This window comes from Aotus nancymaae, unplaced genomic scaffold (genome assembly GCF_030222135.1).
Source record: "Aotus nancymaae isolate 86718 unplaced genomic scaffold, 86718_ANA_hifiasm-v0.15.2.pri h1tg000006l, whole genome shotgun sequence".
Classification (NCBI taxonomy): Eukaryota; Metazoa; Chordata; class Mammalia; order Primates; family Aotidae; genus Aotus; species Aotus nancymaae.
Genome location: NW_026988417.1, coordinates 8,901,403 through 8,927,974, shown reverse-complemented (window position 1 = coordinate 8,927,974; position 26,572 = coordinate 8,901,403). Strand labels below are relative to the sequence as shown.

Genomic DNA, 26,572 nt, shown 5'->3' with positions numbered 1-26,572 from the left:
CACGAGGAACTGTTCTGCCAGTTTTGCAGGTTTAAATTCCTTTAATGAGTTGACACTGCCATGAGGGCACTACCAACGTTACCCCCATTTTGCAGATGTGGAAGTGCAGGCACGGAGGGTTTGAGAACTGCCCAAGGTCACCTAGCCTGTTAGTGGCAGGTGCGGATAAAGTCCAGGTCGACAGAATATTGATGGGGTCCCCGCGTGGGGTGGAGGTGTCCGTGGGTTCCCTCATCCTCAACAGTAGCCTGTTCCCATTCATGGGCCAGTCTAGGCCTGCGTGCTCAAGGTCACATGGCTAGTTGGGTCCAGTTGGGGTTTGAGGATGGCAGGGTGACACCCGACCACTGCCTGAAGAAATGGGTGCCTCACAGGGGTGAGTGCCCAGGCCAACCCATGCCATGCCAGGCACCCCCTCCCTCTCCACCGCAGGAGCACTGGGGGGAAAGGAGTTGGCGGGTGGGGTCAAGTATTACAAGGTTTATGGCTCTTGGGATCATTTTTCAGTGACACCTGGAATGGTCTCTGCTGTTCTTCCTCTGCTCTGGGGGTCACAGCGCAGGCTGAGAGGTCCTCTGGCTGCCTGCCCAGGGCTGACCATCCCCAGTTGCTGGGCTCTCCTTGTTCTGGTCTGGGTGCCACCATCCTGTAGAGCAGACGATGGACAGCCCAATGCAGGGGCTCGTCCCTCGGGGGAATAAGAGCATGGGAGTGGCTGGCTGTCTTCAGTCCAACAGCCTCTCCTGGAACCTGGCTTGGGGAGTGGGGTTTGGGGATTAGAGACCTGTAACCCCTTGATGCTGCTCTTGAACACCTCCCAGTCCAGTGGGACAGAGAAGTAAACAGTCCCTGGCAACGGTTGTGGGGAGTGATGAAGGGAGCGCCGGTGAGGCCAGGGCTGTGAGTGTCCCAGGGCGGGAGGCTTCCTGGGTCCATTTGAAGCTCCTGGGGTGTAGGGCAGATGCAAGGGCTGGTTTCCAGGTTGGAAAAACATCCTTCTGCTTCACAGTAAGGGGTGGAGGGGAATGAGCAGGGAAACCCTTTGGGGGCTGTGGCAGGAGCAGTGGGAGAGGAGGATGTAGGGGTAGAGACAGAGAGGTTGACCCCGGATCTGTTTCCGGACAGGCTGGTGGCCAGCCTCTCCAGCCAGTCCTGGAGGGATGTGGACAGTGCCCTCAGACCTCTTCTGTGCCCATGGTGGCACAGCAAGGCTAGTGAAAAAGCAGATGCAGCCTCCCAACTCCCTGGGCCAAGCCAGGCTTTGGCTCTGGTGGGTGGAAGGAGCACTGGGCTAGGAGTCAGATGCCAGGCTGCATCCCCGCCCTGCCGCCTATGAGCCGCGTGACCTTGGCCAATGAGCTTAACTTCTGTGCCCCTTGGTTATAATATTTCCCTCCTGGGATGGCTATCAGGATGATTAATGGGTCAGTTCTCTGAAAGTCCTGGCGCAGAGGAGATTTCCAAAAAATAGTGGCTGTTCTCATTCTTCTTGTGAATTTCTTCCTGGCAAAGTGGTGACTTTTGGGAACATGGGAGTTCCCAGATCCACCCTCTCTGGGCAGATATGTCTGAATGCATCTGACTTTTGTTTCTGTTTCCTGGATAAGGTGGTCGTGAAAACTAAGACCGAGTATGAACCTGACCGCAAGAAAGGGAAAGCACGTCCTCCCCAAATTGCTGAGTTCACCGTCAGCATCACGGAGGGTGTCACCGAGAGGTTTAAGGTGAGTGGCCCTGTGGCGGGTGACATGCTGCTTTTGCCCCCAGAAGGGGTCTGCTGAGCCGCAGAGAAGACCTACAGAGAGGGCCAGGCTCTGACGCCGTCTGTCTGGGCTGATCCCAGCTGTGCACACCCAGTAGCTTCTGCCTGCCTGCCAAGATGTCCTTGTGGTTTTTGACAATTTCTTTTTTCTTTTCCTCTTCCAAATGATCACATATTACTTATTTTCATAACAGGGAAAACCCACCCATGAACTTTCTTTTAGACAAAGGTTATACACATGAAAAATCACTTGCCAAACATTAAAATATTTACTTAACAGTTCCAGGAAGGAAGCAGACAGTCACAAAAAGATAACTCACAGCACTGATGACATGCTGGACAGGGCTCCTGGCCCTTTACCTAGTGAGCTTCTAGGTGCGGTATACCCAGGAGGGTATACCGCACCCAGGTATAAGCCATTTTACAGACAGAGAGGTTGAGGCACAGAATGGTCACAGCTCTACACAGCAGAGCCAGGATCCGATCTGCAGGGGGCCTGGCTCCGGGCTGTGTGTATCCTCTGTCCTTCCCCTCTCCTGACGGGATGAAGGGGTGCTGCTGAGAGCAGGAGGGGGTGGGAGGAGCCTTCTTGCCAGCCTGGCTCTCTTCAGAGGCGGCATTGGTTGAAGAACAAGTTGGGATGTTGATCAGGAAACTCATTCTTTGGGAAATATGAGGATGAGGGTAAAACAGTGGCCTCATCCAGATTCCAGGGGGTGAACTGAGAGACATCAGTGGGTCCCAGGCCTTGAAGAGTGGCCCTGTCTGGCCCTCTGGTCACCCTCCACTTGGCAGTGTGAGTGGTTTGCCTGTGCGGGGGCACAGGGACTCCCACCCCCACCCTCTGCAGTTTCCGGAGTACCTGTGTGTATGGCGTCATGTTTGATCTCTATGACAACCTTGTGGATCACAGAAGGCAGGACTGTGGGCCATCCTTGGTTAATAGGTGAAGCTGAAGCCACGGAGTGACTGGGGAGGCCAGGGTGCGATCTGACTTCTAGTCCCTCCTCCTTCCCATCGCCACACAGTGGGTCCCACTGTGGGCGATTACTTGTGTCAGCTCAGGGAATCCTCCCGGCAGCCCTCTGCCTACCCCCTACTAATAGTAGGTACTATTCGTATTACTGGTGTTACAGATGGGGAAGTCGAGGCACAGGGCAGTCTGTGTCTGCCCCCGCTTGTATGTAAGGATGTCACGTATGCTGAGAGGCTCTTACGGTGGCTCCTGGCTTGGCAGTTCATATGCGTTTGAGGTTCATGGCCAGGACCAAGACGTACTGACCTGAGGTCAACACCTGTCTTCTGCGCTGGCCAGCGGGATTAGCGTGTGCCTCGTCTGCTGCCACTCACCTGTCCTGCCCGGTCCGCACCCTGGGATTGGCTGCTGCCCCTGGTGGAGGCAGGAGTGGCCTCGATTTCAAGGTCACGGTGTCCTCTGTCCTGATGGCTAAATGCTGTCTGATGTCTGAGTGTGTCTGGGTTTCTCAGGCCCGGCTTGCCCTTTGCTTTCCCAGGCCTGGCGTTTTAGGTTCCCACAGAGCGGGCGCAGTGCAGCGCTTGAACAGTGATTCCTTCATCTGTTGAGTGTCTGTGGTGTGCCAGGCTCTGTCCCCAACCTGTGGTGTCCTTCATTCGTACTTTTCCCGCATGACCACCTGAGGCAGGTCCCCAGGTCTCTTGCCTAAGGAATGGGTGACACATATTTGCCACCAGGGCCCTCAGCAGCGGTGGCCGGGACTCTGGTTACTGCGCCCCTGTTGCCCAGAACCTGAAGGCTCAGAAGACTGCAGGCGGCTGTGCTCGTCCCGGTAGACTGGCTGCGGGCAGCAGAGGTCCTGCCTCGTCTCTCTGCCTGCACCTCCTGTGGCTGTCTGAGCTGTGATGTATGCGGTAGGTGCCCAGGAGGTGACTGTCCTAGACTAAGTCCGCTGGGTGTGTTCCTCTGCTTAGTTTTCTTGGCCTTCTTTATGATTCATGACTGCCATGAAAGCGGTGGCACTGGCCCCTTTACACACGAGGCTGAGTCCCAGGTGGCCCCAGGGTGGCTGGGGTGCTCCCTGTGTGACTCTCAGCGCCAAAGCCAACGCTTTCCGACCACACCTCCCGCCACATCCTTCCTTGCTCCCATGGGTTGCCCGCTGCTTCCCAGACCCCCTTCGTCCATCTCCTCCCAGGGCAAGGGCAGATCACACCTCTGCCAGGAAGCCTCCTGGGTCCCGCTCAGGTGCAATGAACCTCACACTCCTGTTTCCAGTGCCCTCAGGAGCGAGGCAGCAACAGCACCTAACAGTGACCGAGTGCTCCGTGAGTCAGACCCTGCTTCACGCTCCTGTGCTCACATTATCTCATTTAATCTTCACAAACACCTCAGGAGGTAGGCACCGTCATAGCTCCATTTTACATCGAGGGGAAACTGAGGCAGAGAGTTGTGGCAGCCTGCGCTCGGCTGTAGCACAAAAGGTCCTTGGTTTCTTGGAGAAGTGGGTTTGCGAGGGAGTGCTCACCCCAGGTGCCATCGCTGTTGGGCCATTCGGCTTCTACAAATCCTTTTCCTTTATTGATTTAAAACTCTTGGTCTGTTGCCTTGAGCCACACAGAACATGCGGCGCCCTCCTTCCCCATCCCCGAGGCGGTCAGAGACACGGCAGGCTCAGGTACCCCGGAAGCCTCCCCATGGACAGGTTCTTTCTAAGTCCTGGCTTCCAGGCCCCCTTCCCTGAGGTGCCCTCTTTCGAGGGTCTGGGTTGGGCTGTCTTCCCTTTGGGTGCAAGAACTGTGACTGTGTGTCCCGGCAAGGTCCATTGGTGTGGCCCTTCCAAGCATAGGCCCCTCCACTTGAACTGGTGACCTGAGGAAGGAAACCAGGCCATAGAGACCCCCTGGGCCAAGAATGTCAGCCAAAAATAGAGGCTAAGGCACTCTTTGTGCAGACAGAACTTACTCATCAGCCTCTCCGTGCCAGCCACGGTAAGAGCTCCTTGATATCATCGCCTCTCTGGCGCTTCCTGCATGCACAGTAACAGCTTGATAAGTAAATGGATGACTAATCGTGCTGCTGGCCTCCCGTGAATGGGGGACTTGGCGAGGTTTCCTAGGTCTGCCCATGGGACCCTGCTTGTTGAGTAAGTTCTGTGGCAGCTCATCGGATGGAGCCCTGTCTCGGGGCCGTGCCTGCATGTAACAGGTGATGCCTGCCAGTTCTCACCAAGTCAGACAGGTGACCTGCTCAAGGCCACACAGTCAGTGAGCGGCAGGGGCAGACTAGGAGCTGGGCAGCTGGCTCTAGAAGCCTGTTGCTGGGGCATACTTCATGCCACTGGCTCACCCAGGAAGCCCGTAGGCTGGGCTTTTGCAGCTGAATACCTTGCATTCTAAGAAGTCTCTTCTCTGTGCCTGCTCCGAGGCCCTTCTCAGCTGGGAAGATTTACCTAGCTCCCTGCCCGCTTGCCTTGGGGGGTGTATGACAGGCAATCTCCAAAGTGTCATTTCCCCAGGCGTCTCTGGAGCACCTGAGTCAGCATCACTTGAAGTTTCATTTTAACACAGGGACCCTGAACCCCGGGGACATGTGTTTTAACAAACGCCTTCCGGGTGATCCTAATGTAGCCTGAGTTTTGGAACCTTTCTGGATGGGGGTGAGTTCTAGCATATTAGCAGGGAAGGATGAGAGCTGGTGCCTTTGGGGAATGCTAAGGGTGCCCGCCTTTCTGGAATGTTCTCCGGCTTTTTATTGCCAGTTAGAGTTCTGGCATCCCTGAACATGTGCACACAGCGAGGCATGCCGCTGTTGCGTGAAGCTGTAGCTGGTTGAGGGCTGGGGGTCTCTCTTTCTGAAACTGGGGAGCATGTGGGGCGCAGGCTATGCTGGAGACGCAGGCATGATGGGGGCGTCCAGGATGGAGATCTGCCCTTCCCGGCTTGTGTGCCCCCTGCCAGCGCCCAGTCGAAGCTGTCGTTGGGACGGAGCGTCTTCCCCGTCTACTGGTGACTGGGCAGCTTCTGTGCAGCTCCCAGGCCAGCCGTCATCTTGTTTCTTTCATCTCCGTGCGTGAATCGCAAGAATGGAATCTCACCTCTCAGATGTTGAAGTGACGGGTAAATCCTATGTCCCCTCTGTCTCTAATTTGTGTAGCTCAGGAGCACCCATCATTAAGGCCTTTGGATGGCATCTGTGAAATGGAGGAGTGTCTTTCTGGATGCAGCTTTCTGACTGTCACTCGGGGATTCATCTGTTGGCTGTGAGGTTGCTAGGCTGGTTGCTAGGTAACTGCTGACTGGGAGAAGGTTCTCCACCACACGGGGACGGCAGGAGGACTCCCCCAGCGGCAGCCAGCGACTTGGGCTTCCAAAGAGGTTCTTGTCAACAAGGAAGGCAGTCGCTTAATTAATTGGAGGTGTATTTATGCTGAGAATAAACACTGGCTGAGATGTTTCCCAAATTAACCAAACCTAAACATTTCTGAAATTGCACTTCCCCACTGACGCCTGCAGAGCGGCGGGTCGGGGCTGCTGGGGACGCAGCAGCTCTCCTTCCAATCTGGAGACTGTGATGAGGGGCCGTCATTCTGCAGGTGACAGGAAGGTCCCCTCAGAGCCTGCTCCAGCCCTTTGTGCTTCGTGGCTCCGGGGATGACTGGCTGCTGACACTGGAGAGGTCTCTGCAGCCTGTTTGCCTGCGATGTCAGTTCAGGTTTGGGTGGTCCAGCCTTGCCCCTCGCCGGGTACCACGTCACCCTGGGGCCTTGAGAGGTTCCAAGGTCGGCTTTGCACCGGAACGCCTTCACCGCCAGCAGAGCTGCGGAGCGTGTTGGCAGGAGAGACTGTGTTAGTCTGCGTGGTGCTCGTGGTTGGCAGTCCAGACTGGTGGGGGTGTCCCTCTGCGTCCTGTCACAGAGGACTCTGGGTGGCTTGTGTCTTCTCCTCACCTCCCTCATGACCTTGAGCTTTCTGCGTGCCCATCTGTTTCCACACTCTCCAGTGATCCCCTGGTGTGTTTCAAGATGCATTTCTTAAATATTTATGAACAGTGATGCCATTTCCTTGGCATTCAGCAGTGGGGGTGGGGGTTCTTCCCGTGGGGGTGGCATTGGAGACCCTGAAAGTGTGTGTGGATGCCCCCTCACCTTCAGCTGTGCGAGCATCTTGTGGGATCCTGCGGCTGTGGTTGGGAGCCCACCTTCCCCAGGCCAGCTGCAGTGTGGGGGCTTTGGCTGGACTGGATACCATGTGGGTTGAGTCATCTGGGCATGTGTGTGTGTGTGTGTGTGTGTGTGTGTGTGTGTGTCTGTGTGTTCACTTTTGTGTGGGTTACCTAAAATATTTAGTGCTGTAAACGTTTGAAGATTCGGAATTCATCTTCTTTTTCCAAGTTTTTTCCCTTTTTTTTTTTTTAACCGTATTACTCAGCAGAAATGCTCATTTCCTTCTCCCTCCTCCGAGGGGAGGAGGATGGGGAGAGTGACAGCAGCTGCCCAGTGCCATCGACCCGGTGCCATCGACCTGGTGCATGGCCGGGCTCGCGGCACCACGAGCACTGTCTCTTTCACTGTGAGTGACGGTCTCTGATGGTTGACTCTGCTGTCCTGATTTTGTAGGTGGGGAATTAAGGCCAGAAAGGTTAAGGAACAGGCCCAAGGTCACCCAGCTAATGAGGGTGACACATCAAAGCCCACTGTGCTTCATCCTCCAACCCAGTGGGGCCTGTAGGGTGACTCCCGTGTGGTCCCTGAGCTGGGCAGTGGCCCCTGACCAGAGAGGGCAGACGGGAGCACAGCGAGGGCTGATGCCACTCGGGCTTCTGGTCTGTCCAGACGGTGAGCGTTCTGAGAATGAGGTCACAGGCCTCGGCCCAGGCGGGGCCCTTCTGTGAGTGACAGCGGACACAGTGAGTGGTCAGGATGCTGGGTGGCGGCCACCACCCAGGACCCCTGGGCCTTGAGGACACATGTTCCCTCCTTATCGACTCATGCTAAACGCACCCTGAGGCCCAGCTCCTGTTTGTGTTTCTCAGTTCCCGGCTCTTCTGGCTGTTATTTCTGGAAAACATTCCTCAGGGCTCCTCCTGCTTGGGCTCACGGTGTCTTGTCAGGATCCCTGCAGTAGGTTTGTGACACCTTCAGCGTTTCACCTCTCTTCTCTGGCCCATTCTTTAAATAATTGTGGTAAAATATAAAACTTACCACTTTAAAGTAAGTGCCACGTTAAGTTCAGTGCCATTTAATACATTCACTGGCTTGTCCAACCACCATCACGAACCAATTCCAGCACCTTTTTTTTTTTTTGAGGCAGAGTCTTGCTCTGTCACCGAGGCTGGAGTGCAGTGGCATGATCTTTGCTCACTGCAACCTCCGCCTCCTGGGTTCAAGCAATTCTTCTGCCTCAGCCTCCTGAGTAGCTGGGACTACAGGCAGTCACCACCACACCCAGCTAATTTTTGTATTTTTTGTAGAGGTGGGGTTCCATCATGTTGCCCAGGCTGGTCTCGAACTCCTGGACTCAAGCAATCCTCCCTCGTTGGCATCCCAAAGTGCTGGGATTACAAGTGTGAGCCACCACACCTGGCTGTGTTTTTGTTGAGTTGTAAGAGTTCCTTATATATTTTGGATACTAAGCTCTTACGTGATTTGTAAATATTTTCAACCATTCTGTAGGTTCTTTTTCACTTTCTTGCTAGTTTCCTTGATGAAGAAAATTTTAAATTTTTGGTGAAGCACCGTTTGTTTTTTCTTCCGTTGCTTGTATTTTTGGAGCTATATCTATCTAAGATAGTGGTCCCCAACCTTTTTGACACCAGGGACTGGTTTTGTGGAAGACTGTTTTTCCACCAACCAGGTAGTGGGGGAGAGTTTTGGGATGTAACTGTTTCACCTCTGATCATCAGGCATTAGATTCTCATGAGGATCATCAGGCATTAGATTCTCATGAGGATCATCAGCCATTAGATTCTCATAAGGAGAATACAGCCTGGGTCTCTTGCATGCACAGTTCACAGTAAGGTTCGTGCTTCTGTGAGAATCTAATGCTGCCACTGATCTGACAGGAGGCAGAGCTCAGGCAGCAACGTATACTCACCCACGACTCACCTCCTGTTGTGTAGCCCACTTCCTAACAGGCCATGGACTGGTACTGGTCTGTAGCCCAGGGGTTGGGGAGCCCTGATCTAAGACACCATTGCCAAATCCCCTGAAGATTCTTTCTCCTGTGTTTTCTTCTAAGAGTTTTATGGCTTAGCTTTTATATTTAGATATTTGACCAATTTGAGTTAATTTTTATATATGGTATGAGGTAAGAGTCAATACCATTCTTTTACATGTGGTCCCAACACCATTGTTGAAGAGACTGTCCTTTCCTAATTGAATGGTCTTGACCCCCTTATTGAAAATCAGTTGACCATGGATTCATAGTTTTGTTTCTGGACTCTTGATTGTATTCCATGGATTTATATATCTAGTCTTATGCCAGTACCACTCTGTTTTGATTACTGTAGCTTTGTAGTAAGTTTTAAAATTGAGAACTCCTCCAATTTGTTCTTTGTTTTTCAGACTGGTTTTGAAAACAGTTTTGGCTCTTCAAGGTCTCTTGCAATTTCCATTTTCTGCGAACAACAGTAAGAAAAGGCTTTTAGGTTGTTGACGGAGACGGTTTTGAATCTGTAGATCAGTTTGGAAAGAGTTCCCATCCTAACAGTGTTAAGTTTTCCAATCTATGAACACAGGGTGTATTTCCTTTTATTTATGTCCTCTTTAATTTCATTCAAAAATTTATTATAGTTTCTGTAGGCAGTAAACTACAGAGATATTAGTGGTACTTGTGACTTTGTCACTAATGCAAATCACAGGTGTTTTTATATCACATTGCAGCTGTTGCCAAGATCTTGGGACAGTGTTTATTGCTCATGGTTCCTTTGAAGCCACAGTATCAGATCTTGTTCGGTGATCATAAACACACACACGCACACATTTTTTGAGAAAGAGTCTTGCTCTGTCACCCAGGCTGGAGTGGAGTGGTGTGATCTCAACTCACTGTGACCTCTACCTCCCGGGTTCAAGCAGTTCACTTGCCTCAGCCTCCTGAGTAGTAGCTGGGCACACGCCACCATGCCCAGCAAATTTTTGTATTCTTAGTAGAGACGGGATTTCACCATGTTGGCCAGGCTAGTCTTGAACTGTTGACCTCGTGATCCACCCGCCTCAGCCTCCCAAAGTGCTGGGATTACAGGCGTGAACCACTGCACCAGGTGCAACACATATATATTATATCACAAATTTATATTTTTGTACTATTTTGATACCAGTATTTCAGTATAATCAGTTTTCTTTGCAAGTCTGTGTATTGTGTTTTACGCATTTCAAACACCATTCTAAGGATTTGTGGTTTCACCCAGCTGCCAAAGAGGTCAACGACACAAACCTGGTGGAGCCCTGCACCCGCTGCTCCAGTGCACTGTCCCTATAACGCCCACAGCAGTGGGGGCTGGGCCACCTCTGGCCACCTCAGGGCATCTGTGGGACGCACAGCAATGAGTACAAATCCCTGCGCAACAGCTATAATCCCATTGTCTCCTGCTTCAGAGCTTCTATTGACAGCTGCAGAGAAGTGATGTAAATATCGGGATAATGTAGACTGCTGTAATACACACATGCGTGCACATCAGTGGTAGACATCTGTCCTTCAGACGACTGCTTGTGCTGTGACAAATGCTAGTTTGTCACAAAGTGGCAGTTGCCTCCTGGGGTCCGACAACACCTAGGACCTGTCTGGTTCCAGCGTCTTGGTGTGGCAGACAGGCACCTTTGTCACTGGCTCGTGTCCCCTCTCCAGCAGGATGTGCGATGCTGCAGCTACACTGGCTACACACACTGGGGTTTTCTGATGCTTCAGGCGTGTGGCACAAACCGTTTCTCCCTGCTGGACTCCCATTGCCCTCCTCCCTGGTAAGCTTCTCCTCCTTTGGGACATGGATGCCTCCTCCCAGAAGCCTTCCCTGGCAGAATTAGTGGGGCTGGCTCTTTAGCAGTTCTCGGCCTGTGTTGGGAAGAGTTAACACCAGGGTGACACTGTGGGACCCTACAGCCCTGCTGGGCTGCTCAGCCATGTCAAAGCACCTGAGAATGTCCCCTGGCTGCCTGGGGATTCTGTAAGAAGGAAAGAGGCAGGGACTTTTGGGAATGAGGTGCTCTGGCCTTCATGGGCCCCTTCCTTCATTTAAAAAAAAAGAGAAAATTTGGACTGCTTTGGTCTAAAGACGAATACAGTCTAGGCTGGGTTGCTTAGTATATCTTTCCTAGTATCATTATGATGATGATGATTTTTTGAGACAGGGCCTCACTCTGCCACCCAGGCTGGTGTGTAGTGGCACCATCTCAGCTCACTTCAGCCTCAAACTCCCAGGCTGAAGCGATCCTCCCAAATCAGCCTCCTGAGCAGCTGGGACCACAGGTACGCACCCCCATGCCCAGCTAATTTTTTTTTTTTTGTGGAGATGAGTTAGCCCTATGTTGCCCAGGCTGATCTCAAACTCCTGGGCTCAAGTGATCCTCTTGCCCCGGCCTCCCAAAGTGCTGGGATTACAGGCATGAGCCACAGCACCCAGCCAGCTATTCTTACTTTTTTCCTTTAATTTTTTTTTTTTCTAGATGGGGTTTTGCTCTGTAGCCCAGGCTGGAGTACAGTCCGCGATCTCTGCTCACTGTAACCCCCACCTGCCGGGTTCCAACGATTCTCCTGCCTCAGCCCCTCAAGTAGCTGGGATTGCAGACACCCACCACTATGCCTGGTTAATTTTTGTATTTTTATTTATTTATTTATTTATTTTTGAAATGGAGTCTTGCTCTGTCGCCCAGGCTGGAGTGCAGTGGCTCAATCTTGGCTCACTGCAACTGCCGCCTCCCAGGTTCAAGCAATTCTCCTGCCTCAGCCTCTTGAGTAGCTGGGACTACAGGTGCCCGCCACCACACCCAGCTAATTTTTTTGCATTTTTAGTAGAGACAAGGTTTTACCATATTGGCCAGGCTGGTCTCGAATTCCTGATCTTGTGATCTGCCGGCCTCGGCCTCCCAAAGTTCTGGTATTACAGGCGTGAGCCACCATGCTCGGCTATTTTTTATATTTTTAGTAGAGACGGGGTTTTACCATGTTGGCCAGGCTGGTCTCGAACTCCTGACCTCAGGTGATCTGCCTGCCTCAGTCTCCCAAAGTGCTGGAATTAGGCATGAGCCAAGGTGCCTTGCTTTCTCTTTTGATTTTGAAACAAAATTAAACTTAAACATGTTCTAGGGTTCCTGCAGGCACTGTGGGCCTGGGGCCCGGCCCCGAGCTTCCTGTGCCTGACAGAGACATGCGCCCTGTAAGAAAGACTCAGCTTCTAAGAAAATGCACTTCTCCCAACCTAGAGACTGCCTGGCCCACCTGGAGAAGCCAGGCGTGAGAGTCAGACTTTGTCTATCAACCCATGGGGTGGGGACGGGAGACCCGCCCTGGATTCACTTCCTTCCCCAGGACAGATCATTTGCTTAATAAAACCAAGACAGCCTGAACCTCCTGCAAACTTAATCCATGTTCTGTTTGATGTGTAGACGTTATTCTGGGTCGGCTCCAGGTGCCCAAGAGTTGCTCAGTATGTGCTCATTAGGAGATGGAGTATCTGCCGGTTGTATTCATTCATTTATTCATTCACTCATTCATTTACTCATCCACTCACTCACTCACTCACACACTGAACATGCAGGAGGCATCTTCTCTGTGCCAGATGTGTGAATCACAGCCCTGCCCTCAGGGGCTCCGTCTGTAGGAAGAGATGAACTTGAAAGGAGGGGTGAGTATAACAAATTACCACCGTGGCAGGGCTGAAGACAGCACGCGGGAATTCTTCCCAGGCCTGAAAGTCAGAAGTCCTAAGTCAGTTTCACTGGGCCAAAGTCGAGGGGTTTTCAGGGCCCTGCTCTGCCCATAGGTTCTCGGGGGGACACTGTTTCGCTGCCTCTTCTGTCTTCTGGAACTGCATGGGGCTCGTGGTCCCTTCCCCCGCCTTCACATCCTGCAGCTCAGTGTTGTCAAACTTCTCTCTGCTCTTCTGTCCTTACGTGGCCGCCTCCTCACCTCCCCCTGCTCCCCTGCTAGGAGGACACCTTTAGGGCTCACTTAACCTTCCAGGATAATCTCCACTTCTCAAGGCCTTTGACTTGATTGCATCAGCCACGTCCCTTACCATATACTCTTCCAGGATTAGGACCTGGGTGTCTTTGGGGCCATTATTCAGCCAACAACAGCCAGTTTGCCTGGGCCCAGTCATGTACATTGGAGCCTCAGTTTCCCCATTTGTAAAACGCAGTAGTGCTGCCTTGCAGACATTATATAAGGAGTACGCAGACTTTAAACTGCTGACCTGTGTGTGTAAGGCGGTGGACGGATGTCTCCAGAGCGCCTCCTAATGGTAGTGTTTTGTTGTGAGCGTATAAAGTCCGGGGGGTGTAGCTCGGGAGCCCCCAGGAATTCTGCCCAGATGTGGAATCCTTTGTTTAGTCCCTCAATTCCAGTTTAGGCTGCATGCAGGTGATATCTGGAGAGTTTAAAACTTGTCATGCCAGCCAGGCGCGGTGGCTCATGCCTGTAATCCCAGCACTTTGGGAGGCCGAGGTGGGTGGATCACCTGAGGTCAGGAGTTCAAGACCAGCCTGGCCATCTTTACAAAAATACAAAAATTAGCTGGGCATGATGGCGGGCAACTGTAATTCCAGCTACTCGGGAGGCTGAGGCGAGAGAATCACTTAAAACCCGGGAGGCGGAGGTTATAGTGAGCCGAGATTGTACCATTGCACTCCAGCTTAGGTGACAGAGTGAGACTTCGTCTCAAAAACAAACAAACAAACAAAAAAAACTTGCCATGCCACTGTCACTACTTGGGGTGGAGTCTGGACGGTGGGGACATTAGAGCCTCCCATGATTCTCATAGGCAGCCACAGTCGAGTCCGATTTGCACCCAGGCTGGGGTCGCTGTGAGTGGCTGCCACCTCTCTTCTTGCGTAGCAACACGGGCCTCTTAGGACCACCTGGGGCCTGACGGCTGACTTGAAGGTGCTGCCTTTTCAGTGAGGCCTTTGTTATGTGTAAAGAAAGGCCTTGGATCTGACGGTCTGCTTTTCTGCCCAGCGTGGAGACTGTGACATGGTGTGGGAGCCGTGCTCCCGTTGGGTAACGAGGGCTCGCCCGGCTCACCTCGCCCACTGTTTGCCAGCCCTGGGGTCTCCTGCACACCCCACCACAGACGCAGGTGTGGGGCCGGCATCCCCCTTTCACAGGAAACCAGGGGTTGGGGCAGATGCCCTCTGCAGGGTCACCGTGTGTGGCTGAGCAGGCCAGGATCTCAGGGCTGTCTCGCTCTTAGTCCCCGGCCATGAATGGCTAGTTCATTCATCTTTTGACTCGTTTTGTTTTTGTTTTTTTTTTTGACACAGAGTCTCGCTCTGTCACCCAGGCTGGAGTGCAATGGGGTGATCTCAGTTCATTGCATCCTCCGCCTCCCAGGTTCAAGCGATTCTCCTGCCTCAGCCTCCTGAGTAGCTGGGATTACAGGTGCCCGCCACCATGCCTAGCTAATTTTTGTATTTTTAGTAGAGACGGGGTTTCACCATGTTAGCCAAGGTGATCTCAATTGACTGACCTCAGGTGTTCTGCCTGCCTTGGCCTCCCAAAAGTGCTGGGATTACAGGTGTGAACTACCGCGACTGCCCAAGTATTTATAAATTGGTTGAAAGATGGAGTTGCTGATGGTCATGGTTCTCCAAGATGCTTATGGTCATGGCATGTTGTTGCAGAGAAAGCTTAAAAGATACTTCAAGGTCCTGGAGGAAATGCTGATATCTGGCTCAGTAACTTCATCCTTTGTTCCAGAATCCTTCTAAGTATCTCATGGGGAGGGGACAGGGACTTAAGAACGTCTCCAAACTGTGACACACTTTTGTTTCACTTTAATTAGGAAAAAATAGATGCTGGGTTCCTTGGTGGCTGCATGCACGATCGGTGTCCTGAGAGAGGTTGGGATGTTCCAGAGCTTTCCTAGGGCGGGGGCCTGGCCAGGGCTTTGAAGGGCAAGGAGGAGAGAGGCCGGTGCAGCCTGGCGTGCTGCGGAAGGAATGGGGTCATGGCAGAGAGAACGTGGGCAGGTGAGGGGAGCCAGTCCTGACCCCTCTGAAGTCACTCTGCTCTTAGGGGCCCCCATAACAAAGCGGGGGGACTCAGAGCAACAGAAATTTACTCCCCCAGTACTAGAGGCCTGAAGTCAGAGATCAAGGTGTCTGCAGAGCTGTACTCCCTGGGAAACCTGCAGTGGAGACTCCGTCCTTGCCATTCCCAGTTCCTGGAGGTTGCCACCATCATTGGCTTTGCTGTGTAGACACATGCTCTAATTCTTCGTCCTCACGTGGCCCTCTCCCCATGTGCATGTCTGTCTGCATCCAAATTTCCCCTTTTGATAAGGACACGCCAGTCTGGTTGGATTAGGACCCGCCCTGACGGCCTCATTTGCAAAGATCCTATTTCATAATCAGGTCCCATTCACAGGTCCTGGGACTGGGACCTCAGCATCTCTTTGGGAGGGGCCCAGCAGGCTCTCGACGCTTGCTCTCTGGTCCTTCTCTTGGGATGCGTCAGCGGGTGAGGCATGGTTCCCCCACTTGCGTGATGAGATGGGGGGCCCAGAGAGGCCAGGCGACCTGTTCAAGATCACACAGTCAGCAGCTCACAGGATTCAACTCTGAGCCAGCTTCTGGAGAGGCCCGGGGCCCTCTCTCTCTTCAGGCCATGGTCCCCACACCGTGCCCTGCAGTGGCCGAGGAGAGCCCAGCCCTAGGGTCTGCACAGGGCAGTGGGAAGAGAGAGCTCAGCCCGCAGGGGAGCGCTTTGCCACACCCTGGGCCTCCCCGCCGCTGACTCTCCCTGGATGTATTTCTTTAGCCTCTCCCCTCGACTGTTCGGGGACTGTGGCTTTTATTTCACGGTTCTGCCGGCTCCTCAGCCATCAGGCCCAGGACCCTGCAGGAAAGGCTTGGCCAGGTTTCAGAGGACACCCCTGAGGAGGTGGTTCCCCCACAGTCCTGCAGGAGAGAGAGCGGGCATTCTTTTTTTTTTGAGATGGAGTTTCGCTCTTGGTACCGAGCCTGGAGTGCAATGGTGCGATCTCAGCTCACTGCAACCGCCACCTCCAGGATTCAAGTGATTCTCCTGCCTCAGCCTCCCGAGTAGCTAGGATTACAGGCATGGCCACCATGCTTGGCTAATTTTGTATATTTAGTAGAGACAGGGTTTCTCCATGTTAGTCAGGCTGGTCTTGAACTCCTGACCTCAGGTGATCCGCACACCTCGGCCTCCCATAGTGCTGGGATTACAGGCGTGAGTCACTGCGCCCAGCCAGCGGGGGTTATTTTTAAACATAGACAGATGAGGGGCCGGAGCCAAACTGATGCGGCTTCCCAATTGGAGAAACAGGTTTAACGACGCCCCGTCTCTTCAGGGACCTGAAACCCTCTTCTGGCAGGACGTCTTCCCCTGTGGTGGCTTGGGCCGCTCCTCTGTTTTCAGATGCAAAGAATACAATGTAAAGGGTTGTGCAGGAGGCCGGTTAGATGGAGCCCAGCCCTCCTGGACCGCCCTGAGTGAGGCAGCCCTGCAGTGTGGACTGTGGAGAAAGGCAGGCAGGTAGCTGGGCCCTGGGCACGGTGGCCCCGGCTGAGCATGAGACAGGGCAGCTGGCTTGGAAGGTTGAGAGCCCACCCTGCTGTCTGCCAGGTGTGACCCTGGGCCAGCGAGGAAAGGAGAGTGATGGTAACAGCAGCCACAGCACACGGCTCTTTCGTGCTCCTCCCGCCCAGGCGCTGTCCTCAGCGCCCTGGGACTGTCCCTGGGAGACGCTCTTTCACTGCCATTCACAGGCTGGAGCTGGGTGCTGTACTCCTGGCCAGCCGCAGGGCCTGTGCTGACCCCAGGCACCATCAGGGCTTGTGGCTGTCATTCACAGGCCGTCCCCGGCTATGCTCCTGCCACTGCCTCTGGCTGCCACATGCCTCGGATGGCTGCGCCTTCCTTCTTTTCTTTTTTTTTTTAGACAGAGTCTCACTCTGTTGCCCGGGCTAGAGTACAGTGACGCGATCTCGGATCACTGCAACCTCTACCTCCCAGGTTCAAGCAATTCTCCTGCCTCAGCCGCCCAAGTAACTGGGACTACAGGTGCACGCCACCACACCCAGCTAATTTTTGTATTTTTAGTAGAGACGAGGTTTCACCATGTTAGCCTGACTGGTGTCGAGCTCCTGACCTCAAGTGATCCACCCGCCTTGGCCTCCCAAAGTGCTGGATTACAGGCGTGAGCCACCGTGCCCGGCCCGTTTTGGCTTTGAGATATACTCTTATCCCTGCCAGGCTCCCTGGGAGCCAGGTGAGTGCCTTCAAGGTCCAGGTCCAGTGTCACCTAGTGACCCATGCCTCGCACTCTCCAGTTGGGGCAGGGTGTCCTCCTCCAAGCCAGCTGTCTTGCACGCTGTCGTGAGCTCATCTGTAAACACCAGCTGAACACCTACTGTGTGCTGGGGGTGTCTAGTGCTCAGCACACCGCGGTGAAGAAAACCGAATTCCTGTCCCTTAGGACACCAACCACACGGGAAACCGCCGAGGGTGAAGGCTGATGGGGCTGCAGAAGTTCTGTCATTTCCTGGTCCCACGCAAAAGCAGGCTGGTGTCTGCGCGACACGCGTCCCAGCACTGAGCCCAGGGCTCAGGACGCGTTTGCTGAGCGGCTGCTTGGCTGGTAGCTGAGGCACGAGGGTCCTGATGAGCAGTGGGAGCTGCAGCCCAAACCCGCTCCTCAGGCAGACACGTGTCTTAGTGGCCCGAGAGCTGCTCGGGCAACAGTGAGGCTTTCTCACATCTGTACCTTCAGCTCTCTACGTAGGACCTGGGTACTAAAAATAACTAATTTAAAATGAAGGTGACTTATGAATATGGTGAAAAATTAAAATGTTACAAAAAACTGCCCAGTGAAAAGTAATGCTCCTAGCCTCTCGTTCCCAGCCGCCCTCCCCAAGTTGTTCCAGAGACAGTCTCTGCACGTGTTGTGTGTGCGGCCTGCGTGTGCGGGTGTGTGCCTGCGCCGCTGCCTCCCTTCCAGCCACCCCTGATGCTCCTGCCTCTGCCTACAGGTCTCTGTGCTGGTCCTCTTCGCCCTGGCCTTCCTCACCTGTGTCGTCTTCCTGGTCGTCTACAAGGTGTACAAGTATGACCGCGCCTGCCCCGATGGCTTCGTCCTCAAGGTAAAGCTCCGTTTCCCCCCAGAGGCCCCGGGACGGCTTTGCACCCCTTGTCCTCCCCCAGCTGGCCCAGAGACAGGCCTTAGAGCAGCAGGGGCCAGTGCCAGGAGTGTCCCTGCTGAAGCTCACCTGGAGAGCAGGGCAGGTAGGCAGAGGGCACACGGGACCACAGGAAGGAAACTCCTGGACTTGGCCCCTGGGATCTGATCTCAGCAGTCTGGGGAAGGGCCTTCCTTGAAAGCGGGCACAGCCAGGGGCTGCTGAGGGAAATGCCCAGGGTGAGATCTACCGGGTCCCAGCGGATGGCTCTGGGGGAGGGAGAGGGGACCTTGTCTGCCTCGTGAAAGAGGAGAGGACGTACTGGGGGAAGCCAAGGCCCAGAGAGAGGAAGGCCTTGCCCAAGGCCACTCAGGGACTGGGGAGCAGGGCTGGGGGCACACCCCCTCCTGAGCTGTGTCCCTCTTCTGCCGGTCCCACCGTGGGAGCCACACTGGTGCTGGGCTCTCTACAGGCTTGGAAATGCTCGCTTTGCATACATAATGCTCATTCTCAAAAGCCCGCAAGTGGCACTCAAAGCAACATGATTAAAGGAAAGAAAGGGAGGGCCGGGCACGGTGGCTCACGCCTGTAATCCCAGCACTTTGGGAGGCCAAGGCGGGTAGATCACGAGGTCAGGAGTTTGAGACTACTCTGGCCAACATAGTGAAACCCCGTCTCTACAAAAAATTAGCCGGGCGTGGTGGTGTGCGCCTGTAATCCCAGCCTGGCGCCTGGCCAGGCATCACTCATCACTCGCATTGTTATGCGATTCCGTTACTGTGCCGACCTCACAGAGTGTACTGTACACACCGCGTGGCCCAGCCTGCTACACGCCCAGGCTGTAGGGTACGGCCCGCCGCTCCTGGGCTACAAACCTGGACAGCACGTTACTGTACTGAACGCTGTAGGCAGTTGTCACACGATTTGTGTATCTGAACATAGAAGAGGTACAGTGAAAACACGGTATAAAAGATAATACATGGCCCGCCTGAACAGGGCAGCTCCATCATGAAGGCAGCTTGCAGGGCGGGAAGCTGCTCTGGGTGAGCGAGGGAGGGAGGAGTGGCGGGTGAATGTGAAGGCCTCGGCATGGCCGTGTACTGCGGTGACTGAGTGAACGCTGGACACAGGCTACACTCGATTCATAACATACTTTTCTGTCTTCAGTAGTAAATTAACCTGAGCTCATTGTAACCTTTTTACTTGATAAACTTTTCTTTTTTTTCTCGAGACGGAGTCTCGCTATGTCACCTAGGCTGGAGTGCGATGGTGCTATCTTGGCTCACTGCAACCTCCGCCTCCCAGGTTCCAGCGATTCTCCTGCCTCAACCTCCCGAGCAGCTGGGATTACAGGCGTGCGCCACCACGCCTGGCTAATTTTTGTATATTTAGTAGAGACAGGGTTTCCTCATGTTGGTCAGGCTTGTTTCGAACTCCTGACCTCATGATCCACCTGCCTGGGCCTCCCAAAGTCCTGGGATTACAGGCGTGAGCGTCCACGCCCAGCCTAATGGCACTATCTTGGCTCACTGCAACCTCTGCCTCCCAGGTTCAGGTGATTCTCCTGCCTTAGCCTCCTGAGTAACTGGGATTATAGGTACCCACCACCACACCCGGCTAATTTTTGTATTTTTAGTAGAGACGGGTTTCACCATGTTGGCCAGGCTGGTCTCGAACTCCTGACCTCAGGTGATCCACCTGCCTCAGCCTCCCAAAGTGCTGGGATTACAGGCATGAGCCATCGTGCCCAGCCCATAAACTTTTAAACTTTAAGTATTTGACTCTTTTGTAATAACACTTAGCTTAAAACTCAAACACATAACACAACTGTATATTATTTTTCTTCACATCTTTATTCTATAAGACGTTTCCTATTTAACACATTTTTGTTAAACGCTAAGGACACAGACACACACATTAGCGAGGCCCGCGCAGGGTCAGGATCAATAGTATCACTGCCTTCCACCCACGCCTTGACCCACTGGAAGGTCTTCAGGGGCAGTGATGGGCACAGGGCTGTCATCTCCTAGGATAACAATGCCAGGTCGGGCACAGGGGCTGACGCCTGGAATCCCAGCAGATTACCTGAGATCAAGAGTTCAAGACCAGCCTGGCCAACATGGTGAAACATTATCTCTACTAAAAATACAAAAATTAGCCAGGCATGGTGGTGGGCACCCATAATCCCCACTATTTGGGGGGGCTGAGGCAGGAATCACTTGAACCCGGGAGGCAGTGGTTGCAGTGAGCCGAGATTGCGCTACTGCATTCCAGCCCGGGCGACACAGCGAGACTGCCTAAAACACAAAACAAAACAATGACTTCTTCCAGAATCCCTCCTGAAGGAGTTGCCCAAGGCTCTTTTACGGTTAACATTTTAATAAGTAGGCATACATGCTAAAATACTGATAAAAAGTCAGTATGGTAACATGCGCCAGTAACACAGTCATTTATCATCACTGTCAAGTATTATATACCGTACATAATTGTACGTGCAAGACTTTTATGCAGCTGACAGTGTAGGGGGTGAGTCTACACCAGCACCACTGCCAATGTGAGGAACGTGTTGTATCCGTCCATACGGTGGCTGCGAGGTCACCAGGTGAGAGGAGTTTTCAGCTCTGTGACAGTCTTATGGGGCCATGGTGGTGTGTGGTCCATCGTTGACCCGAATGCCATTATGCTGCGCCTGGCTCGAAAACGCGCTTGCTGTGGGCTCCATTTCCCATTTCAGCTGGCTCTGAACATCCCAGAGTGAGTGTGAAATGCTCATTTCCAGGGCTTAGCACTGCTGAGACTAAAATACAGCAGGAGAAGCCAACTGTTCCTGGCACTGAGCACATGCATGGGAAGCCTGGCTCGCAACCGTCACCGCGCAGCTTGGGTTTGGGTTTCACTTTGGTTTTGTTTTTGCCGATGGGAGGACGCAGTGTCCTTACGCAGTAAGCAGGAAAGGCTGGAATCCACACTGTCCAGCTCAAGTCCCTTTTCTCCTCCTTCCATGTCATGCTGTCCTCAGGCTCCTGACATTCAGCTCTTCCTTCCTTGAGCAGGCATTTGCGTGGCGCCCAGCCCATGCCAGCGTCTCTTGCTATGGTTCTACATGCTGGAACACAGCTGACAGCCAGTTGGGTACAGGCCCTGCCTTCACGAGGCTCTTACATTCTCAAAAGAATAGCGAGGAAGTCAGTCGCACACTGAATGTGAAGGCTATAGACAGACAGGAAAGAGGGGCCCGGGGTTGGGCCTGTGGCATGTGGGTGGTAGTTTCTAGAAGGGCGGTCCACATTGGAGGAGCAGGTCTCCAGGAGGTGAGCCAGGGAGCTTACGGGTTCCCAGCCAAGAGAAGCTCCCACCCTTTCGCTCATGGCTTTTTTTTTTTCCCGCAATCTGCGCTCACTGCAACCTCTGCCTCCCAGGTTCAAGCCATTCTCCTGTCTCAGCTTCCTGAGTAGCTGGGATTACAGGTGTGTGCCAACCATGCCCGGCTAATTTTGCATTTTTAGTAGAGATGAGGTTTCTCCAGGGTGGTCTCAAACTCCTGACCTCAGATGATCCGTCCACCTCAGCCTCCCAAAGTGCTGGGATTACAGGCTTGAGCCACTGCGCCCGGCCTCACTCATGTTTTATTCAGCAAGCCCCTGTCCACGTGCTGGGCTGGGGCTGGGAGAGTTTGAGTCTGTTTTGGAGGCTGAGAGGACACCAGGGCTTTAAAACAAACCAAAGCAGAGGGCACAGGCTTCAGGGAGGGAGGGCAGGGCTGGCCCCAACCCAGTGGGAGGGAGCACAGAGGGAACAATGGGCTGTGGGGTCATGCTGGTGGGGGGCCAGGCAGCGGAGGATTAGCCAGTTTTACGGCCAGACCAGGCGCACCCTGAGTGCCAGGCACAGGCTCCCAGAGGAGGGGAAGTGATAGGATGATCTCTCGGGTCGCCCGGGGAGGCTGGAGTTGGAAGGGTTCTCGCCCAGGAGGCTGGAGTTTGGAAGGGAGAGACAGGGCGGGGAGATGACCAATGAGGCTGCTGCAGGGGCCCCTCCGCTGGGGATGGAGGGGAGACCACAGACTGGAGGACTGATTGAATCTGGGAGGCAGAGGGGTCAAAGGAGAGGGCCTGGTGCAGAGCTCGTTACTTAGAGAGGCTGACGTCATAGAAAGGGAGCATGGGCAGGCCCGGGAGTGGGCCCTGAACGGGAGAAAGGACCGCAGAGGACAGCTTCCTGGGGGCCAGAAGTCCCCTCTGAAACCGGCTACTCACAAATAACCGGCCAGTGGCCTCACCTGCTGCGCTAGAGCTTCCTTCCTGGCTCATCCTCGCTGGGCCTGGAGCAGGTTCCCACGTGGAAGAGGGGCAGCTAAAACTGCCTTCCCCATCTGCAAGCCCAGGTCCCGCTGGATGCCTGGTCTGGGTGGGTGATGACCCCGGAGATGAAGCCCTGGTCCCTGCCAGCTGCAGGTGAGACTGGCGGCCTCATTGGCATCTGCCGTTGAAAAGGCCCTACAGGTGATTCCCGCACACAGCCAGCCTTGGGAATTGACAGTCCCCGGAGAGGTGGTTCTGGAGTGATATCCTGTGCGACTCTGGCATTTTCCACTGGCATCTAATGAGGTGTCCTTTCCGGATAAGGCAGCTAGGAGGGCCAGGGAGCTGCTGGTCTGTATCCAACTGCCCTTGGCCAGAGCTGGAGAAAGGAGAGGCATGAGCTCAGGAGGTCCCCACGCCCTCTTTCCTACGTATCTGTGCATGCGCTTGTAACACGCCGGCTCTGGGCGGCTTGTGAGGGGTTTTACACCGATTGCTCATGGAATGTGCCCAGAATGCTGTTATATCCCCATTTTACCCGTGGGAAGAGGGTGCACAGAGGCTCTTCGTGGAGCCCAGGGTCACGCCCTTCAGATCAGCCGGTACCGTCAGCATGTGCAGTATTTACTAAGTGCCTCCTCCTGTGTGCACGCTGGACTGAGGGCAGGTACCTCAGAGCCCCTGGCCGTGGGGAGGGGACAGGCTCTTTCTGGGCAGCCACTCCCAGTGGCCCCAAGCTCAGGGATGTCATGAGGAGGGTCACAAAGGCAGACGTGGACTGAGAGAACACTAGGGTGTATCTCTGCCTTTTTTTTTAAACCATGAAATTACTACACGAGTATTATAAATAAGTTTTAAACATAATGGGGAAATTGCCCCAAATCCCACATTTTTATATTGGCTTTTCCTTTATATTGACCTTTTTTTTTTTTTTTTTTTTCATGTAGAGATGGGTTACAGATCCTCGCTGTGTTGCCCAGGCTGGTCTCGAACTCCTGGAGTCACTCAAGCAATCCTCCAGCCTCAGCCTCCCAAAGTGCTGGGATTATAGGCATGAGCCACCACACCTGGCCCTTAGTGGTCATTCTTTTCCAGTGCTGAGTGCCGGGTGCTGGGAACACACTTACTTAGCTACCCCAGTCCTCCTATGCCCCATAAGACAGGCCCATCATCAGCTTCACTTCACAGGTGAGGGAATGAGGCCCAGAGAAGTTTGGGAACCCCCCCAAGCTCCTCCCTGTGCAGGCCCAGCTGGGTCACTCTCCCCTCAAGGCATGCCCCACAGGTGAGGGAAGCTCTGTATGAGATGGGGTGTCAGGGGCAGCGGGAACTTCTCAGGGAGCTTTTCCTGGCCCATGTGTACTCACGGCAAGGCCTCTGCGTTCTGCTTCCTCTGGGGAGCACTTCACCCCCTGGGGTGCTTGCCACCATGGGCACCGAGGTGCCTCCCCAGCCTTGTCTTTGGGCAGCTACCTTGTGCGGGAGGCACCTGGGGACTCCACCTGTCCTTCTCCCTGGGCGGGGCACCTGGAGGGCAGAGCCGTTTCTGAGCCATCTCGGATGCCAGTCCTGAGCGGGGCTGCCACTCCACATGCGTTGGCAGCATCGGGTCTCAAAGGGCTCTGCTGGGTGCCGAGGTGGGAGGGAAGAGGGGAACCCATGGTCCCTGTTTCCCTGAGGGATGACGGGCGGTAGGTGGAGAGGAGAGCATGAAGGGGTGTGGTGGTGAGGCTGGAGGGGAGTCTGTCTGGCTGCGGAGCCTTCCTGAAGTATGCGCTGCTAGGCTGAATGGGTGTTTGTTCTGTAGCGCGTCAGGGGCTTCCCAACGTCCTGGTGGGGCTGAGATCCAGATGCTGTGATAAAAGGGCTGCAGGTCGTGGGTGGTGTCTTTGGCTTTATCTTTTCTGTCCACCCTGTGGCCTGGGGCATGCCCTGGTTTCTTAAGCCACCATGCATTGACTTTAGTCCTCAGCAACACGGTGGCATGACTCATTAGCCCCATTTTATAGGTGAGTGACCCGAGATTCACAGAGAAAGGGCTCCCCACGTGAACTCAGCTGGTACAGTGGGCCTGGCTCAAAGCTTCACTTCTGCAGTGCCACCCTCCTGCCGGTGGCAGCCCCTGAAACACTGGACAAGGGGCAGTGTTGGTGAGAAGCACATTCCATTTGTCATTTCTCTTCCAAAAATAGCTCTTTGCTCACAAGGGCCTTGCAGATATCAAGTATACTCATCTTTAGACTTCCGGGTTCAAAGAGAGTGGACTCTCCACAGGGCAGGGTGGCATCAGGAGCTGGTCCCTGTATACCTGCCCTAAGCCAGTGGAGGTGAGTCACTCATCAAGGCAAGCTGGGGTCCATCTCTCAGGCCGGTGTGCCCCATGGCAGGGACCTGATGAATGCTGGTTAAATTTACAAGACTGCCAATGGAAAAGACGGTTCTGACCAGCGGCCTCCGGGTAGAGCTTATTGTAAGGCCTCCCTTTCCTCACTCTTTTGTCTTTGGGTTGGGTGGGAAGTCTCGGATCAGTACCTTGAGTGACACGGGATGGGGTCGTGGAGTTGAGGCTGTAGTCACCTGTCTGGGTGTCACTTCCCCCATCTATAGAGTGGGCCTAGTGGAGCTCACCCCACAGAGAGAATGTGCCCGGAAAGCCTCCCTCACATGGTTGGTCAGCATGAGGATGTCAGGAGGGAAATTTGAACCTGGGCAGTTCCCTTTTCCTGCCTGCCAGGGCCGGGGGAGATGGGTCTAGACGCAGCAGGCTAGCCTCAGGAGCTGGCCCTGCAGCTGGGAGCCTGGTTAATCTGCCTTTAGCTGCAGAGGTAGAGAAAGACCTGGGCTTGGGTGAGGAGGTTCCCCAAGGCTATTCCCTGGTGTGTCGTGGGCCAGGTGCAGTGTCTCCTGCACATCCTCACTCACTGGTGCCACAGCCTCCGCTGGCAATCCTAGTGTTGACCTGAGGTACCTGGAGATGCTGAGTCATCATCAAAGAGATTCGGTATGTTCTCTACCCTGTACTTGCCTGGGGTAGGGAAAGGAATCCAGTGGCGGAGGTGGAAATGGCAAGGTTTTCTTAAGTACGAGGAGTTGGTGAGTGCTGTGGACTTCACAACGTGCCGGCAAAGTGGGCTTGGCCCAGACGCTGGACTCAGGAGGGCTGAACCTTAGGCTTACTGGGGAGATGTTGTTTGCCAAGTCATACTTTTAGTGGGGAGGGCCTGAGAATCTGGAGTTTTTAAACTCTTCCCAGGTGACAGCGATGGTGGCTAAGGCTGGAGACCCCTGACTCAACTGAGGTCTCACCTTTCCTATCTGATAAAGTGACCCCTTGGCTGTTAGTGTAATGCTTTGGTCGCTTAGAGACACAAAATAGTAGTGGCTTCGACGAGGTAGGAGGTTTATTACTCTCTCGCACTGAAGTCTAAGCTTGAAGGCTGTGCAAGACCCATGAATTCATCCGAGAGCTCTGATTCCCTGTCTCTTGCTGCCCTGCCAGCCCCTAGGGCTTTGTCCTCTGGGAGGTCAGAGCTGGCCCAGAACAGTGGAAGGCAGGTAGCTTCCCTTTAAGGGCCCAGGGCAGAACCGGGTTGGTTACATCTGCTGGAATCCTATTGGTCAGAAATCAGTCAATGGCTTCATCTGGCTACAAGGCAGGTTGGGAAATGTAGTCTTTAGGCGGGTGCCACATGCCCTGGTCAACTCCCTGGGGAGAATGGGTAGTGGAAGACAATTAGCAACCTCTGCACGCCTTCCTTATGGGGATGGTGTGGGGTCCCTGAGCTCTGTGAGCACACTGACCACTGTGCCCACTGAGTGCCCCACCAACACCAGCTCTAACTGTGGGGCAGTGGGTTAGGTCAGCTCCTGTACTGCCGGCCACCAGCCTTGGCTGCAGGACCTTAGCCTTTTTTGGGCCCTGGACTCCCAACAAGCTGATGACAGTGGTGAACTGGTTTCCCTCCAAAATGCCAACAGAATTCCACATGCAACCCTAGGAGTCCTTGGCCTCCGAAGGGTAGCCCGTAGGGGACAGCTTCTGGCACCCCCACCCCTCCTGAGCTCCTCGGCAGCCTCCAGCGGCTCCTTGGGTCACCACGTCACCTCCCAGCTCCTTCCAGTACCGCTGTTCTGACTCCCGCCCCAAGGCCTCTCCGCTCTGGTTTCCTTTGCCT

The 26,572-nt window shown here is 54.1% G+C and overlaps 1 protein-coding gene across 1 annotated transcript in view; it reads left to right on the top strand.

Annotated features, from left to right (window-relative positions):
* NSG1 (neuronal vesicle trafficking associated 1) overlaps positions 1-26,572 on the top strand; it is a 31,820-nt gene that overhangs the window by 2,693 nt on the left and 2,555 nt on the right. The window contains exons 3-4 of the mRNA XM_012467002.3: positions 1,608-1,724; positions 17,950-18,060. Coding sequence (XP_012322425.1) covers positions 1,608-1,724; positions 17,950-18,060 — 228 coding nt within the window. The remainder of the gene's footprint in view (positions 1-1,607; positions 1,725-17,949; positions 18,061-26,572) is intronic.